This window comes from Arvicola amphibius, chromosome 3 (genome assembly GCF_903992535.2).
Source record: "Arvicola amphibius chromosome 3, mArvAmp1.2, whole genome shotgun sequence".
NCBI lineage: Eukaryota > Metazoa > Chordata > Mammalia > Rodentia > Cricetidae > Arvicola > Arvicola amphibius.
Genome location: NC_052049.1, coordinates 96,778,138 through 96,792,180, shown reverse-complemented (window position 1 = coordinate 96,792,180; position 14,043 = coordinate 96,778,138). Strand labels below are relative to the sequence as shown.

The window sequence follows — 14,043 nt, the reverse complement described above, 5'->3', positions numbered from 1 at the left end:
GGAGAAGGATTCAGTTTTGAAAGCAATCAGGGCACCAACGATGCATTAGTATTGTATTTGGAACTGAGGATACAAAGAGAAATAGAGGATAATAATATCTTTAACATAGGGTACGGGGGAAGCACCTAGGAAGGGGAACATCTGATTATTTTCTTTCTATTTTTATTTTGAGACAGGTTCCCATATATCACAGATGAACCTCAAACTCGCTATGAAGCTGATGATCTTGAACTTCAAATCTATTTGTTTCTATCTCCCGAGTTCTAGGATGATGGGCACCACTATGTCTGGTTTATATGGTGCAGGTGATCGAAGGTGAGCTTTATGCATGCCAAGCAAACACTCTACTAACTGTCCTGCATCCTCAGCCCAAGAGGACTCTCTTTACAGACAGTATAACAAGCAACTTTGAGAGCTGTAATCCCTTGCACATACAGAGGATGCCTTATAGCCAGTATCTCAGTGGAAGTAAAGCCACCGTAATATAACACCTGGTGGGCTCAATTTCCTGTGTATGCAGATAATGACACCATTTTGCCCACCTGGGAAGCTCCAAATAGCCAAAGAGCGAGCAAGAAGGTTCATGTCAGGATGTCATCCCTGGGTGGTGTGTGTAGACAAGAGGAAGAGAAGCCATACATCGGAGGATGAACTGTTAGCCTAAGGAGGGACAGGGCAAATAGGAACTTGAAGGCCTTCAGCTTCCCATGAAGTGGTCCACACAATGAACACTTGGGTGAACATGCTAAAGGAGATCTTCGAAAAGCATCTAAACCCTGTGATGGGTGAGAAAAGGATCAAGGGAAATAGTCCCTCAGAGAAGAGATTCTGGAAAGACAAAAGCTTGGTGACAGAGCAGGATCCAACCTAGATTAGTTAGATATTGATTAGGACTCATGACAAGAAAGGGATTATACTAACGGTGGGGCAGCAGGGAGATAATGGGGTTCAAAAGGGCTGAAACCTGAAACTCTCTGTGGGGTGTCTGCCTCTGCTGGTGGCTGCAGAAACTGGATCCAGCATATATGTATCTCCGTGGCCCCAAGAGTCAGGCAGCAACTGATTCTTATCTGGCTCCTTTCTTTCTTCCTCTGGTTTTCCTATCCTTTTTTCTGTAACTCTACTTTAGGTCCCTCACCCATCCTTACCGCTGCCTTCATCCTTTCTCTTTACATCTTAGCTGATTCCAACAAAGAAAATATCTTTTGCCCTCCTGTGTCTTTCCATTATGTTCATTTCTGCCTCTCGATTCCCTTTTCTTGTGTTACATTTTATTTTATTGTCAATTCCACTTAATGTGTCGGGAGGGTTTGTGTGCATGAGAGTGTGGGCGCCCACAGAGGCCAAGAGAAAGCATCAAACACCCTGGAGTAGCTACAAGCTGCCCCACATGGGCATTTGGCATTGAATTCTGGTCCTCTACTGTTGCTCTTCATCACTGGGCCTCTCAACTACATCTCCTGTCTCCCCTTCTTTGTTAATATTTATCAGCTATCCCTAATCACCACAGATGCTTCCTGACAAATCTACGCATGGATCAACAGACAAACTACAATTTCAGCTCTGCTTGTTGAAGTTAAATTTGGACCAGTAGAGACAGTATTCAGATTCCCAAACGTTTTAAATGTATTCGGCAATATCTTTGAGAATTTGTTTCCATGTTCTCTCTTCTTTATTGTACCTACTTTTCTTCTACATTGGCCCTAACAAAAAAAGTAAAAAATTATTGTACTTTTTTATCTTTACCATAATTGCTTCTACAAAACATTACTTCATATTATTCTTCACCACTAGCATACAGTTTTTGGGTAATTATGAGTTAAATATATTTTGGGATTTAACTGGAAGACTTAAAAACCCCTTATATCATTCTTTGTTCCTAAAATGTATTGGAAACCTGGTTAATCGAGACACCATAAATCTTCAGATCCACTGAAAATGTTTAATATTCAAAACCAATTAAAAAAAACTTTATTGATCAGTACTTTTATGGGAAGCCAGGTCAAGTCCTTCTGCATCTCTTTAATTTAAGGAAAATGTATCATTTCCAGAGAAGAGAAGGCTAAAATGGGTCACAAATTTTCTCTAGGGTATGAATCAGTGGCAAGGTGAAGAGAGGCCCTGTGGCTGTCTTCACAACCTTAATGGTTTAAACTAAAATGTGAATATAAAAATGGAAAGAAGAATATGGAATGGCATGTACTTTAGGGCTTAAAGAAATCAACTCTCTTGAGTCTGTATTTTTGGATCACTCATTTCTTCCTGGTTCTCACTGGTTGGTTCTTGCCAAGAAATGGCTGCTACTTTGTTTTAGTTTGCAAGTCTTTTGAGGTACTTAATACTCTGTGGGAGGCCGCACTACAGAATAGTCCATGCAGAGCAGGTTCGAATCCAAGAGTTCCCTTTAACAGCATGGTTGACACACCGATGGTTACCCTTCTGTTCAGTGTTGGAACCATTTTCAGCTACAGAAGGAATATTGACATCTACATGAATGTAGATGAGGAATCTAAATATTAGGAATCACAGAAGACCCTCCCAATCAGACAGAAGACAGGTAAAACCCCTAGCTCAATGTAGATCTCCTGTGGTGTAGGAGGTTTTACTGTTTGTGTCACCTTCATTGGTTGAATAAAGAAACTGCCTTGGCCTTTTGATAGGGCAGAACTTAGATAGGCAAGAAGACAGAACTGCATGCTGGGAAGAAGGGCAGTGTGGCAGATGCCATGATTCTCCTGCCCAAGATGGACGCTGGTTAGACTCATGCAGGTAAGTCACAGTCAATTGGCAATACACATTAATAGAGATGGGTAAATCAAGTGCTAGCCAATAGGAGGCTTGCTCAATGCAGATCTCCTGACCTTCTGCCCAATGAGCCTAAGAAAGAGAGGAAATTTCTTTGCTTGTCTAAATTTTCAGGACCAAGAAAACTCCTCAAGTCTCTCGATCTGGGTGGAAAAGGTATACTGACCGAGAAGCAACAGAAAGGCCTTTCCGAAGCAAATCTGGACTTTGTCCTATAAAGAGGTACGTGGCCAGGTCCTGAGCTAACCTTCTGTGCCAAGAAACAAAGCAGGATCCTGGTGGAACAAGGGCTGAGGAGCGTTGAGCATAAGGAGAAGGAGGAGTAGAACATTGGTGGTACGGAGGCTGAAAAGGGAAACAATGAGAGAAGGTTTAGATATATAGAGAGAAGAGAGTGCAGAGCAGAAGGTGTCTGGAAAGGTATAAAAACACTAAAGAAGTCTGGAAAGGCCGTATGGGAACCTACTATTTTGTAAATGCTATATCTGTCTATAAATAACCTTCCGCGTGGGACAGTGCTCCTCCCTGGTCATAGGCTGTCAAACAAAAAAGCCCAGCGCCAGGTGTGGGATACCTGCTCTTGAGTGGTTTGTCAGGAGTGTTCCAAGGACTCCCCAGAATAATACAGGCTATTGCTATTGCTCTTATTTGCTCACCACAGTGCGATGGGAAGACCCTGTTGCTGAAGACACCACACACTTTGGTCACAGGACATGGAGAACCCAAGTTGGTATCGACCACGTTGATAGCTTCCTCTCTGCTACCTAGCTTTAATAGTACTGGGGCAGAGTGCTATGTAGGCCGATGAGAGAGGGGCAGTCCTCAACATTCTTTCCCTGTTATTAACCCTGTGAACTACACTAATGACCTGGGAGGGTACCCTAGTGATACGGGTATTTTAGGGTAGCCAATGCTTTTTCACTGAATTTAAAGGATGCGCCATAGGAAGAAACACAAGGCTGGTTGGTACTGCAAATTGGGTAGAGACCCCACGGTCTCAAACCATGGGAACTTCACAGGTCCCAGGGGTGAGACTACTATTATTGCTTTGCCAAACACACACAGTGTCAAATGATTCTCTACATTCATACTTCTGTCAATGTTTCTCTGGTCCTCAGCAGAGGCATCTGTTTGTGTGCTGGACAGTAGTTGATGCAAACTCTCATGACTGATGAAAGCTGGGAATCAGTGTTCCTGGAGCTCTCATCTACTTACCGGGGCACCTGTGTCATCAGAGACCATGAGTGAGAGAGCAAAAAGACAGTGATGGCCAGGGTTCGAGAGGGCCAGAGTAAAATCGTGTCTTCTGTGCATGACAGAACTCCTGCACCCATGAATTCATGGCATCTCCAGTTACTCACAAGAACCACACAGGATCAGTCTCATAATTAGGAAGAGGGTCACTAATCCACACCCTAACTGAGGAGCTATGGACAGTTGATGGCTGCTCGGGAAATGACAGTAAGTTTTCTTTAAGGGAGTATCTCATGGTCAATCCATGGATGGCTCTACACCCAAGTTGGAATGGTGGGTTAGTAACCAAAAGGAAAGGGAGGCAGGCCGTGGTGCACACCTTTAATCTCAGCACTCGGGAGGCAAAGGCAGGTGGATCTCTGTAAGTTCAATGCTGGCTTGGTCTGCAGTGTGAGCTCCAGGACAGCCAAGGCAAAAGAAACCCTGCCCCCCCCCCCAAAAAAAAAGAAAGGAAGGAAGAAAATGAGACATGAAGTTGGGAAGTAATGGGACAATGGGAAATGGGACTAAGAATAGTTAGTGAGGGTGAATCTATCCATCTTATGGAATTCTCAAAATTTAATAAAACTGTATACATTTTTTAAATGTATAATAGGGTATAAACAGAAGTAATTGCGGGAGAGGATAAGACTGCAGATGAACCAAGATGCAAAGAACAGAGATGGGGCCAAGATGCAAAGAGTAACTTTAACATAGATTCTACTCAAATCTTAATTTAACTACATACATCAGCAAAGGTATCTTCCTGAACAGGGAACAAAGAATAAACAAATACAAAGTACCGTGTGTGTGTGTGTGTGTGTGTGTGTGTATGTGTGTGTATCCCTAAACTATATATATATATATATATATATATATATATATACATACATACATATATATGTATATATATATATATGCTTCCTCTCTAACTTAATAGGTAATGCAAATCATTGCTGACATCTTAGACTAATTCCCTTCTTTCATCTCATGATTGGGAAGTCAGCTTCCTATTAGTAATAAGTAATTTGAAAAATCATTACTGGGAAGGTCAACTAAAGCTGACCTGACTCTTCCCTTCCAGTGTCTCACTACCAGATCTCATCCACAGCACACTACGTCTCCTTTGCTGCTACCCATATGGTGAACACTGGAAGAATGCCAAGGTCAGAGTCCTTTACTAGAAGCCAAAAGAAAGGCAAGTACAGACAGATCTAAACTGGACCCTATAGCCAAATTTTCTAAAAGAGGCCAGATAAGTAGTTAAGGAGCCTAGATGACAGTCGCTGAGTTTTCCACAATGTTCAGGAAGCCATGAGTCTACATATTTAGTGGTTTCCAACACCTTCATCCATCTCTGACTTTGGAGTACATTTATGTAGTGTGTGGGAGAGAGATCCTTTCATCAGATAGGGATGTCAGACTGTCACGTATGTAGTCCAGCCCTGCTCTTCCAGGCCAGGGCAGCCTTGTAACATGGTCCAACCCTAGGTGCACCTGGCCCCACAGCAGGGCCACTGGCACCCTTGTCCTGTTTATCTCCTTGTGACTCTCTGCATAGGCCCAGCCGCCTTCTTTCCAGATGTATTCTACAGCAGCTAGTACAGTCTTCCGAACCCGGCTGCCTGTTGTTGTCTTGCCCTGGGGGATAGTAAAGACTTCTGCAGGGTTTCAGATCGTATTGAAACACTGGTGGATATACCTGTCCCCTCTGGCAAGTGATTTGATTGGAATCCAAAATCCCTCAGGTTCCCAAGAACTCCGGGTGTTGCCCTTGAGTGTCCTACAGCCACATTGTTCAGATATGAGCACTTCATTGCTATAGACGGTAAGAGGACTTTAAAGAGTTGGGGCCCACTAAGATGGATTATAGCCCTGAACTGTGCTTGCTCTTTTAATCCTTGGTACTCACATAGCATCTGTACAGAACGAATGCAACAGGTGCTCCACCAGAGCACAGCCTGTCAGTAACCACACAGGAAGACATCACACGTCCACAGTGCATGTCTGTCAGGGCAGAGGTCTGTAGCTAGTGTTACTGGGATTCAACTGAGGGCAGTTCTTGACCACATGCAGAAGGCAGGAAGCTGAGCAGAAGCGAAAGGAGACTAATGAGTTTGAAAGTTGTGTGTATGTGTGTGGGTGGAGGAAGAGGTGGTAGACATGATAAAACAGAAATAAGCCGAGAATACCACCAATTGTTACCAAGGAGTCCCATTTAGTCTCAGTAGCAACTAGCATGTGTAATCAGCCTTCCATATCTGTGGGTTCGACATCCATAGATTCAATAACCATAGATAAAATAGACTAAAAATAAATCAAGTGTGTCTATACTAAACATGTTCTTGTCATTATTTGCTATGCAACACAAGGTAACAGCAACTGTTTAGACAGTGTATAATTTTTATTAGATAAGTGATTCGGAGATGACTTAAGAATATGGGAGGATGTGCACCAAGGATACACATGACTTTAATGTTAACAGAATAGCTCGGCACATCATTTTTTCTCATCTAATGTTATAGACAGGGCAGAAATTGCTCCTGTATGTCCACAAACATACTGAACTGAGCACAATCAAAGAGTCAGTGTGAGATAGTGTAAGAGTCCATCAGAGGTACACATGACCCGAGCTCTTCTCTTTCTAGAGCACTGGTATAGCTATGAGACACATACGTGCCATGGGAGAGATGTTTCCGTGTAAGGGAAGGACCCTGGAACATAGCCTTGCTCAGATATTATAGGACAAGAAGCCTGTGGGATAGTGGTTCTCAGTTCTGGATGCTTGAGAAATACTGGAAGAGAGTTTTAAATGCCTGTATCCATGGCCTCCTCCAAAGATGTTGCTTCCCTTAGTCTTTGAGGCTAACATTTGAATTTTACTTTCTAGTTCATCCTGGGGGTGAAAGTAGAGGCTCATCCATGATTAGTAGGAACTGTACTCATCCTAACCTCCAAGGGCATATTTTCAATAGTTTCTCAAGTGCCTTCCCAACAGAAGTTCAGGTTATCACCACCATGAAGGAGCTTCCTTCTGGGACCATGCCTGCTGGAAGGTCTTTTCATGTCCTCAACTTCCCAGATCAAGAGAACTACCTCACACTGACATAACCCCTAACTTTGGAACCTTCAACATTAACACACACAGGTTTCTTGCATTGTTTGAAAGACCAAATAGCTGTCCTAATCCATGCAAAAGAGCAAGCTGCTAACATTGGTTGCACCATACAGAAAGCACCCAGCTCCACACCAGCACATTGTCCTTGGGAGTTCCACTGTCCCAGATGCTTTGGCGAAATTCCTCTGCCCAGATTATTCTCACGTGCTTGTTCTGAATGGATTACCTCAGAACTCCAAATGAACGTGCAGGGTAGTTAAGAAAAGAGCCATTAAGCGTAATACCAGATCAGCAAGCCTGGATCAGCAATGCATTACTCTACTATGAAAAAGCAAGCAAGCAAACAACAACAACAACAAAACATACCACTGTGTTGGCTTTTCCCGCTGCTTGGAACAAATTGCCACATGCACAACCACTTATCTATGGCATCCCTCAAAATATCCATGTGAAAAGGGAAGCAAAAATTCACAGAGGAACGAAAGAAAATCAAGAGTTGCCTGTGGCCCATGAAGAAGGTATGGCTGGCTGGTGGCTGCTGCTGCTGAGACAGCTTAATAGATGCCAACTGACCATACCCAGACCCTGGGCACCCATCTGAAGATGGGCATTGATTCAGACAGAGGACTCCTAGATACTTGTCATATCTAATCTAATGAAAAGGCACAGAACATTTTTAACCCAACAGAACATAATTGTAATGAAATGATTCCGGCCAAGAGGGCCCATTTGTAATAATGAATTCAAATCAGATTCATAGAAGCTATAATTCAACCATAGAGAATAGCACCTTCATTTTCCATATCATCTCTCTTCCAAAAAGGCAAAATAACTCAATATTAAAATAATTATTTTTACTTTTCAAGCAGCCCTCTGAAGTAGTTACAGACAGGGACGGTGATATCGTCTCACTTGTATAAAATGAGTTTCCATCTATGCTGAAAACTTTAGCGTCTTCTTTGACACATCATTTCTGGAAGTCTCTCTGTACAACTAAAGGCCTGTCACAACAAAACCGATCTCTCACAGGAAGCAACCATCTTGTGAGCTGGGGAACTTGTCACAAGAAAATATGAGGGTCTACCTAGGCTTCTGGATTTCTCTGCTTAACCTACTGGTCTCTGCTCCTTGTCTAACGTTGTTCAAGAATTAGGAACAAACTGGAGGTCATGTGAACTGTGGCATTCACCTTGGAGAGGGTTTTCTAATGCTGATAGGTATGGATATCATTTGATTCCTTGATACATACTGAACACTAAATTCCTAAGTAATAAATCAATGAACTCTTTTGAGGAGACTTAAAAGTTACTTTACATAGAGCTATAAGGCTGTGGAGAGAGCTCAGGATCAAAACTTTTTCCTAGCATGCATAAGTCCATGAGCTTGATTTCTCGACATTGCAAAAAATTAAAAAAAAATAAATTATAATTTTTAAAAAGCAAAAATACTACCAAATAACACATGATAGATTTCTCCAAGGCCAAGGCTGTGGGCTCTCACTTCCTGGGAACGGGGCCTCTCTGTAAAACAACTGAGGACCAAGCTTTACTGATAAGGGAACAGAGCGGCCAGCTCACAGAGCAGATTGGAAGGAAAAGGAGAGCCACGAAAACCCGCACAGGGCATTCAGTTATTTTATGAAATGCTGGAATAGTAACAAAGACGATAAACTTGTTTTAACATAGAGAATGATAAGAAGTAATGCCAAAGGGAAGAAGTGAAGTAGCATGAGCAACAAACAGGAAAAGGGTGTCAGGGAGGCACCCTATAAAAACAGAGCAATGAAAGAGAAGACTACATGAGGGAGAAAGTGAAGAAGATTCCTGGATGGCAGTGCGTGGCTGTGGGGATAGGTTTGTATATACCAAGGGAAAGGCATAAGAGTGAAGAGAGGCAAAATCCTCCTGGAAACATGCTTACTTTTAAAAACCAGCTACAGCAACAGTCAGGTAACCAGCGGCAGTCAGAGTTGAACATGTAAGTTGTCGTTTTCCATAAAGCATGAAAAGCGACTATTCAGCTTTTCCTGTTTTATTCCCTTTCCCATTACCAAGCCCAGCTGTTAAACATTAGAATTGAAGATCATGAAAACAGGCCAGAAGCTAATAAAAAGAAAAAAGAAAAAAAAAGAAAGAAAAGGTAGATGGACGTGAGCCCTCTGCTGGTAGAACTATCTTATTGCATCCCAGAAGGCAAAACTCGAGTTTCTAAGTTTCTGGTTTAGTTTTTAGCGGCAAGAGTAGATTTTGTAAATTTATTGGTGACATCCCCTCCTGTTTTTGGAACTCTTTGCCTCCAACAAAAGAAGAGAAAGAGGTGTATAGCAGCATCCAAACCCTCTTCCCACTACTATTGTGTATCCACATTTCCTGGGTACATATATATATATATATATATATATATATATATATATATATATATACATTGTTGGTACCTTTGAACTACCAGTCCTCTGAAAATGTGTATTCCTATAAATCATATCTCCAAGAGCAGACTTGGAACCTTTCTGGAAGCAATAAAGTAAGGATAACCCACTCTTATCTGCTCTAAGCTAAGGGATGCCCACAGGGCCAGAAGCACTTGGGACTCATACTGTCTGTAAGGGTACATCTATGTTCTGCTTTCCAGTTCTGTGCTGGTCCAGAAGATAGGGCACTGGGGCCTTGCACTAGCTGAAAAGAAGCTTCACGTAAGAACCACACAAGGTCAAAAGGATCCAAGTTTAACCCCGGGGTTCACATGAGGAGCAGAAATGTCTCAGAGGCTCTTGTTCCTTCATCGGAAAGAGGCTTAGCCTATGCTGGGAGGAGTCCCCATGGCAAAGAACAGGCAACAGGAAGAAGGGAACCCCACCCTCAATCTCTCCTTGCAAAGCCGGGCATTCTGGCTGCAGAATCTGGGTCAGGATGTTTTATTTTCACCATAAGCATCAAAGTCATAGGCAGGGCAAATGCATTCACCCTGTGTACACTGTGAGACGTAGTTAAGCTGGGACGTCCCCGAATCTGTCTCCTAGGACCAGAACTGCCTCATTAAAGGGATAAAAGATGATATCTGCTGAGCTGGTGGAAAGTGGTGGCTGCATTTTTATTAAAGTCTCTGCTGCAGCAGGCCCAGTCCCCAAAGGTTCATATTCCAAGCATCTCCACCCCTCTGCCTGGAGCATGGAAGTGATTCTCTGTAACTCATTAAGCTAAAACAAAAAGCTTCCCCATTGTGCTTCCCACACAGGAATGATGTCGCTGTATAAATGTTCCATGTTTCCTCTTCTTGGCCCCAGCACACAAAAACACAAAGGCCTCATAATTTACATCAGAGCCCAAGTGCACAGCACGGGCTTAGCTTGAGTGACTATGTCTTCAGCAGACTCATAAAAGGTAGTGGTCTGGCACGGAAGATCTAGAGCTTTGAATTGTAAGATTACACACCTCAGCCCAATAATCAACCCCCCCCCCCCCACACACACACAAAACACACACTTCTGCCAAAGACACTTAGCTGGCTATCGTGATGGCACTCCTATGCCATCACATCCTCCTTGCCTGGAAGAAAGAAATCCAAGGGTATTTAGTTAACCACGCACTCTTTACATGCCAGTGCCCTCAAGTCTTATCCGGGTGTCCACACAGTTGCGAATCTTGCTATGCCATGGCCCCATGAATACATGGAGCTCCAAGTGTAGACTTCAACATTCCCTGTAAGACTAATGACCAAAAGAGGACCAAATGACAGAGCCATCCAAGAAAAATGGTATCAGCAAGCACACGACGCAGATGGCCACTTCTTGGGCCTGCAAAAGGCCTCTCACGTGCTCCAATGCCCCTCTTTGAAGCCATCTTTACTCTCTTTCTGGCCTCCCTCCCCTTGAAGCCATGTGCAATGGGTTCAGTCCCCAGATGAAGGAAGGCTCCCTACCTGAGGGTGGCGCTCTCCCCCTGCCGGACCGTCACGTTGTCCATAGCTTTGGGGAAGGTGGCATCTCCGCTGCGCACCGGCACTCCTGTGGGTACAAGGAACAGCAGCCTGAGAGACACGACCACGAGGCACTTCCAGGGCAGGAACAGGTACCCACAGACCCCCATCCTTGTCAGTCACAACTTCCCAGAACTCCCGCAGCAGCAAGGTCCTTGTCCCCTGCCCTCTCAGAACAGCCGGAAGTGTTGTGGGGCGAAAGCAAAGAGAGGGAGAGAGAGCAAGCCAGGAGCTGGGAGCGGGAGACGGAGAGGCTGAGTCCAGGCTCTCCGGAGCCTAATAATTCTTCCTCGGCTCCAGCCTCAGCTTTCCAGCCTAGCAGAACCAGATGCCCCCTCCTGCATCCAAAAAAGAGCTTTCTCGAAGCTCCCTGGGGCGGAGGGAGCCCGCAGGGAGGGAGAGCACGAAAGAAGGAGCAGGGACGAAGGTCACAGATTGTGCGTTCTCTGCCTCTCTCGGTGAAGCTACTTTAAGATTCAGTTGGGCGCATTCTGCAGAGGTCTGGCATCAAAAGTTTATAACCCAAAGAAGGCAAGTGTCTCTGACAGAAAGGAGATGTCATAAAAAGCTCCTGCTTCAAGGAGAGGAGAAAATGTTTTATTAGATCACACACATGTATAGATAGAGTTAGAAAACAGCTCCAAGTCTCGCATCTGGACCCAAAGGCGACAAAAAGTTGCACACGGAGACCCGCAGCCGGCTAGCCCGGATCCTCCGCTCTGAGGCTGTCCTGCCCGAATCCCAGTGGGCGACTCCCGCCAGCCCGGCCCTCGCCAGCCCGCGGAGCGCCGCGGCGAAGGCTCTGGGCGCGGGGAGCTGAGCGGACTGCGGCCCCCGCCTCCTCCGGGGACGCTGCACGGGACGCGGGGACGCGCGGACGCCACGCTCAGCGGCCGCCCCCGGCCTCCGCGCCGCCTTCCTCCGGGGAGCAGCCCCTATGAGCGCGGGCCCTGCTCGCCAGGGTTGTCATGGCAGCAGCTGCATCCCTGACCGCCACTTTCTCCCGGTGTCGACTCGGAGCGAGCCGGTTAGCAGGCGGCACGGACTGCAGGAACATCCCCGCGGGTGCGGGGCGCGGGCTCCCACCTTAACCCCCGCCGCGCCGGGACCCTGAGGGAATGTTCCTGGCGCCTCAAGGGGCTCCCCTCTCTCCTCCTACAAGAGCAAGCTGAGGAAATGCTGAGTCCCTCTCGCTACCTCCCCTGATATGGGTGGGGAGATAGAGGGGAGGGCTGGAGAAAGAGTTCTGGGGAAGGCAGCAAATTGAAAACTGACATTAGCACCTTCCTTTCGCAATGCCATGCAGAAGTTGTCAGACCCCGCCCTGGAGAACTGAACTGCCTTTGCCACTCCGGCAAGCTGAGCCTATTTGAATGCCCACCAGTCTGCATCTCTCCATCCAGACTTTAATACTAAGGCACAGCTTTCCTGGGCCTAAGCAAAAAGCTGGAATAAGCTTCCTGCTCTGATGGCCTACCTAGAAACACTTAACGCCCATCCCTTCCTTGTCTGTCTCCCTAGCTGGCAACTCTGAATTTCTTCTTGCAAGGCAACATGCAAAACAGTCCCCATTATCCGTGCATCTTATTGTAGTGAAAAGGAAGAGCTGGGAAAATCACGTGGCGATCCTAAAAAGTAGTGGGACTGATCTTTACAAAAATCCATCTATGGCTTTACGATAGCAGGAGAGACACCATAATAGTGTCAGGAGGGGACTCCAGGACTACAATGTTCTTAGAAGCCAATCTCTCTGTTGCTCCGGGCTCAGATCCATCTCCTTCAGTCTAAACCCAAGAGCGCCAGCTTTCCTTGGGCCTGCCATTATTCTTGCTGCTGCTCTGCCTGGCAGAAGCCTCCCCTCGCTGCGTGGCTCTCACGCCTGTATCCTAATTTAATGGTTGCTATGTGCATCTGCTCTACTGTATTTTTTTTTTCTCGAAGCCTTTTGTTAAATTAGGCAGGGCTCCGCACAATTGGCAAAATGAAATGTAATTCAAAAATAAGCATTAAGCTCTTCGTGTTTATTACTTTGGTTGCTGGAGGATACAAAGGCATCCTACCTGCTCTCATTTCCAAGGGACTGAGCAAAAATGAATACTGCCCCAGTTCCACTTGTAAAAAACGCTTAGCTCACATACACTTTTTAGCCTTAACATTTTTAATTAGAACATCTTACCTGGGACAGAGTATTTATCACTGGTTATATCATTTGTAATCTAAACCATATCAGGAGAAGAGGTGTTACACAGACAGGAGTAGTTTTCTGTGCACCCATAATCCTCTAGGCCCTGTGGTGCTTGGATCTGGGATGAAGAGCTGGAAAGGCTCTCCTACCAGTAGTACCCCACACAGGGCTGACAGTGTGGTCCTGTGCTTAGGACAGCTCAGATCTTCAGAAACACCTGCAGGTCTGATTTCTCCTCAGAGAGTGAGGGTGAGGCCATTGTTATGCTAACTCTGGAAAGGTGGCTTGAGACAGGAAGAGCTCTTGGAGACTCTGAGGAAAGTGCACACGATTCCAGATGGAAAAGGATCACTGAGGCCAGGAAAGAGCAGACGCAGTGACAAACTGAAGTAAAGATAAACGTCTCCGGTAACGCACACTGAGGCTGGTGCTTGTGAAGGAACAAGCCAAGAAAGCTCCCGTTTACCTTGATAGTTTTCTCCTAGTAAAGGCATCCGAGGACCCAAAGGACAAGGGACTGGGTCTTTACTGACTTGTTACAGGGTTCCTAGCTTAGTCTCAGTGACGGAATACATGATCTGCACCCACAGACTTGTGAGTCGGGGAAGGAACTGCAAAGGTCTTGTCTTTAGTCTGTCAGCCTATAGTGCTGGGGTTGGGGCAGTGGTCCATTTATTTGTAAGACATTGCTGTGGACTCATAGAATGTAAGGCTAAAGAGTAAGCTAAAT

At 45.3% G+C, this 14,043-nt stretch overlaps 1 protein-coding gene across 3 annotated transcripts in view; it reads right to left on the bottom strand.

The window, feature by feature from the left end:
- Window positions 1–11,238, bottom strand: part of Opcml (opioid binding protein/cell adhesion molecule like) — a 517,106-nt gene extending 505,868 nt beyond the window's left edge. For all 3 annotated transcript variants that reach the window (XM_038323188.1, XM_038323189.1, XM_038323190.1), the window contains exon 1: window positions 11,072–11,238. In XM_038323188.1, coding sequence (XP_038179116.1) covers window positions 11,072–11,238 — 167 coding nt within the window. The remainder of the gene's footprint in view (window positions 1–11,071) is intronic.
- Between the last annotated feature and the right edge of the window lie 2,805 nt (window positions 11,239–14,043).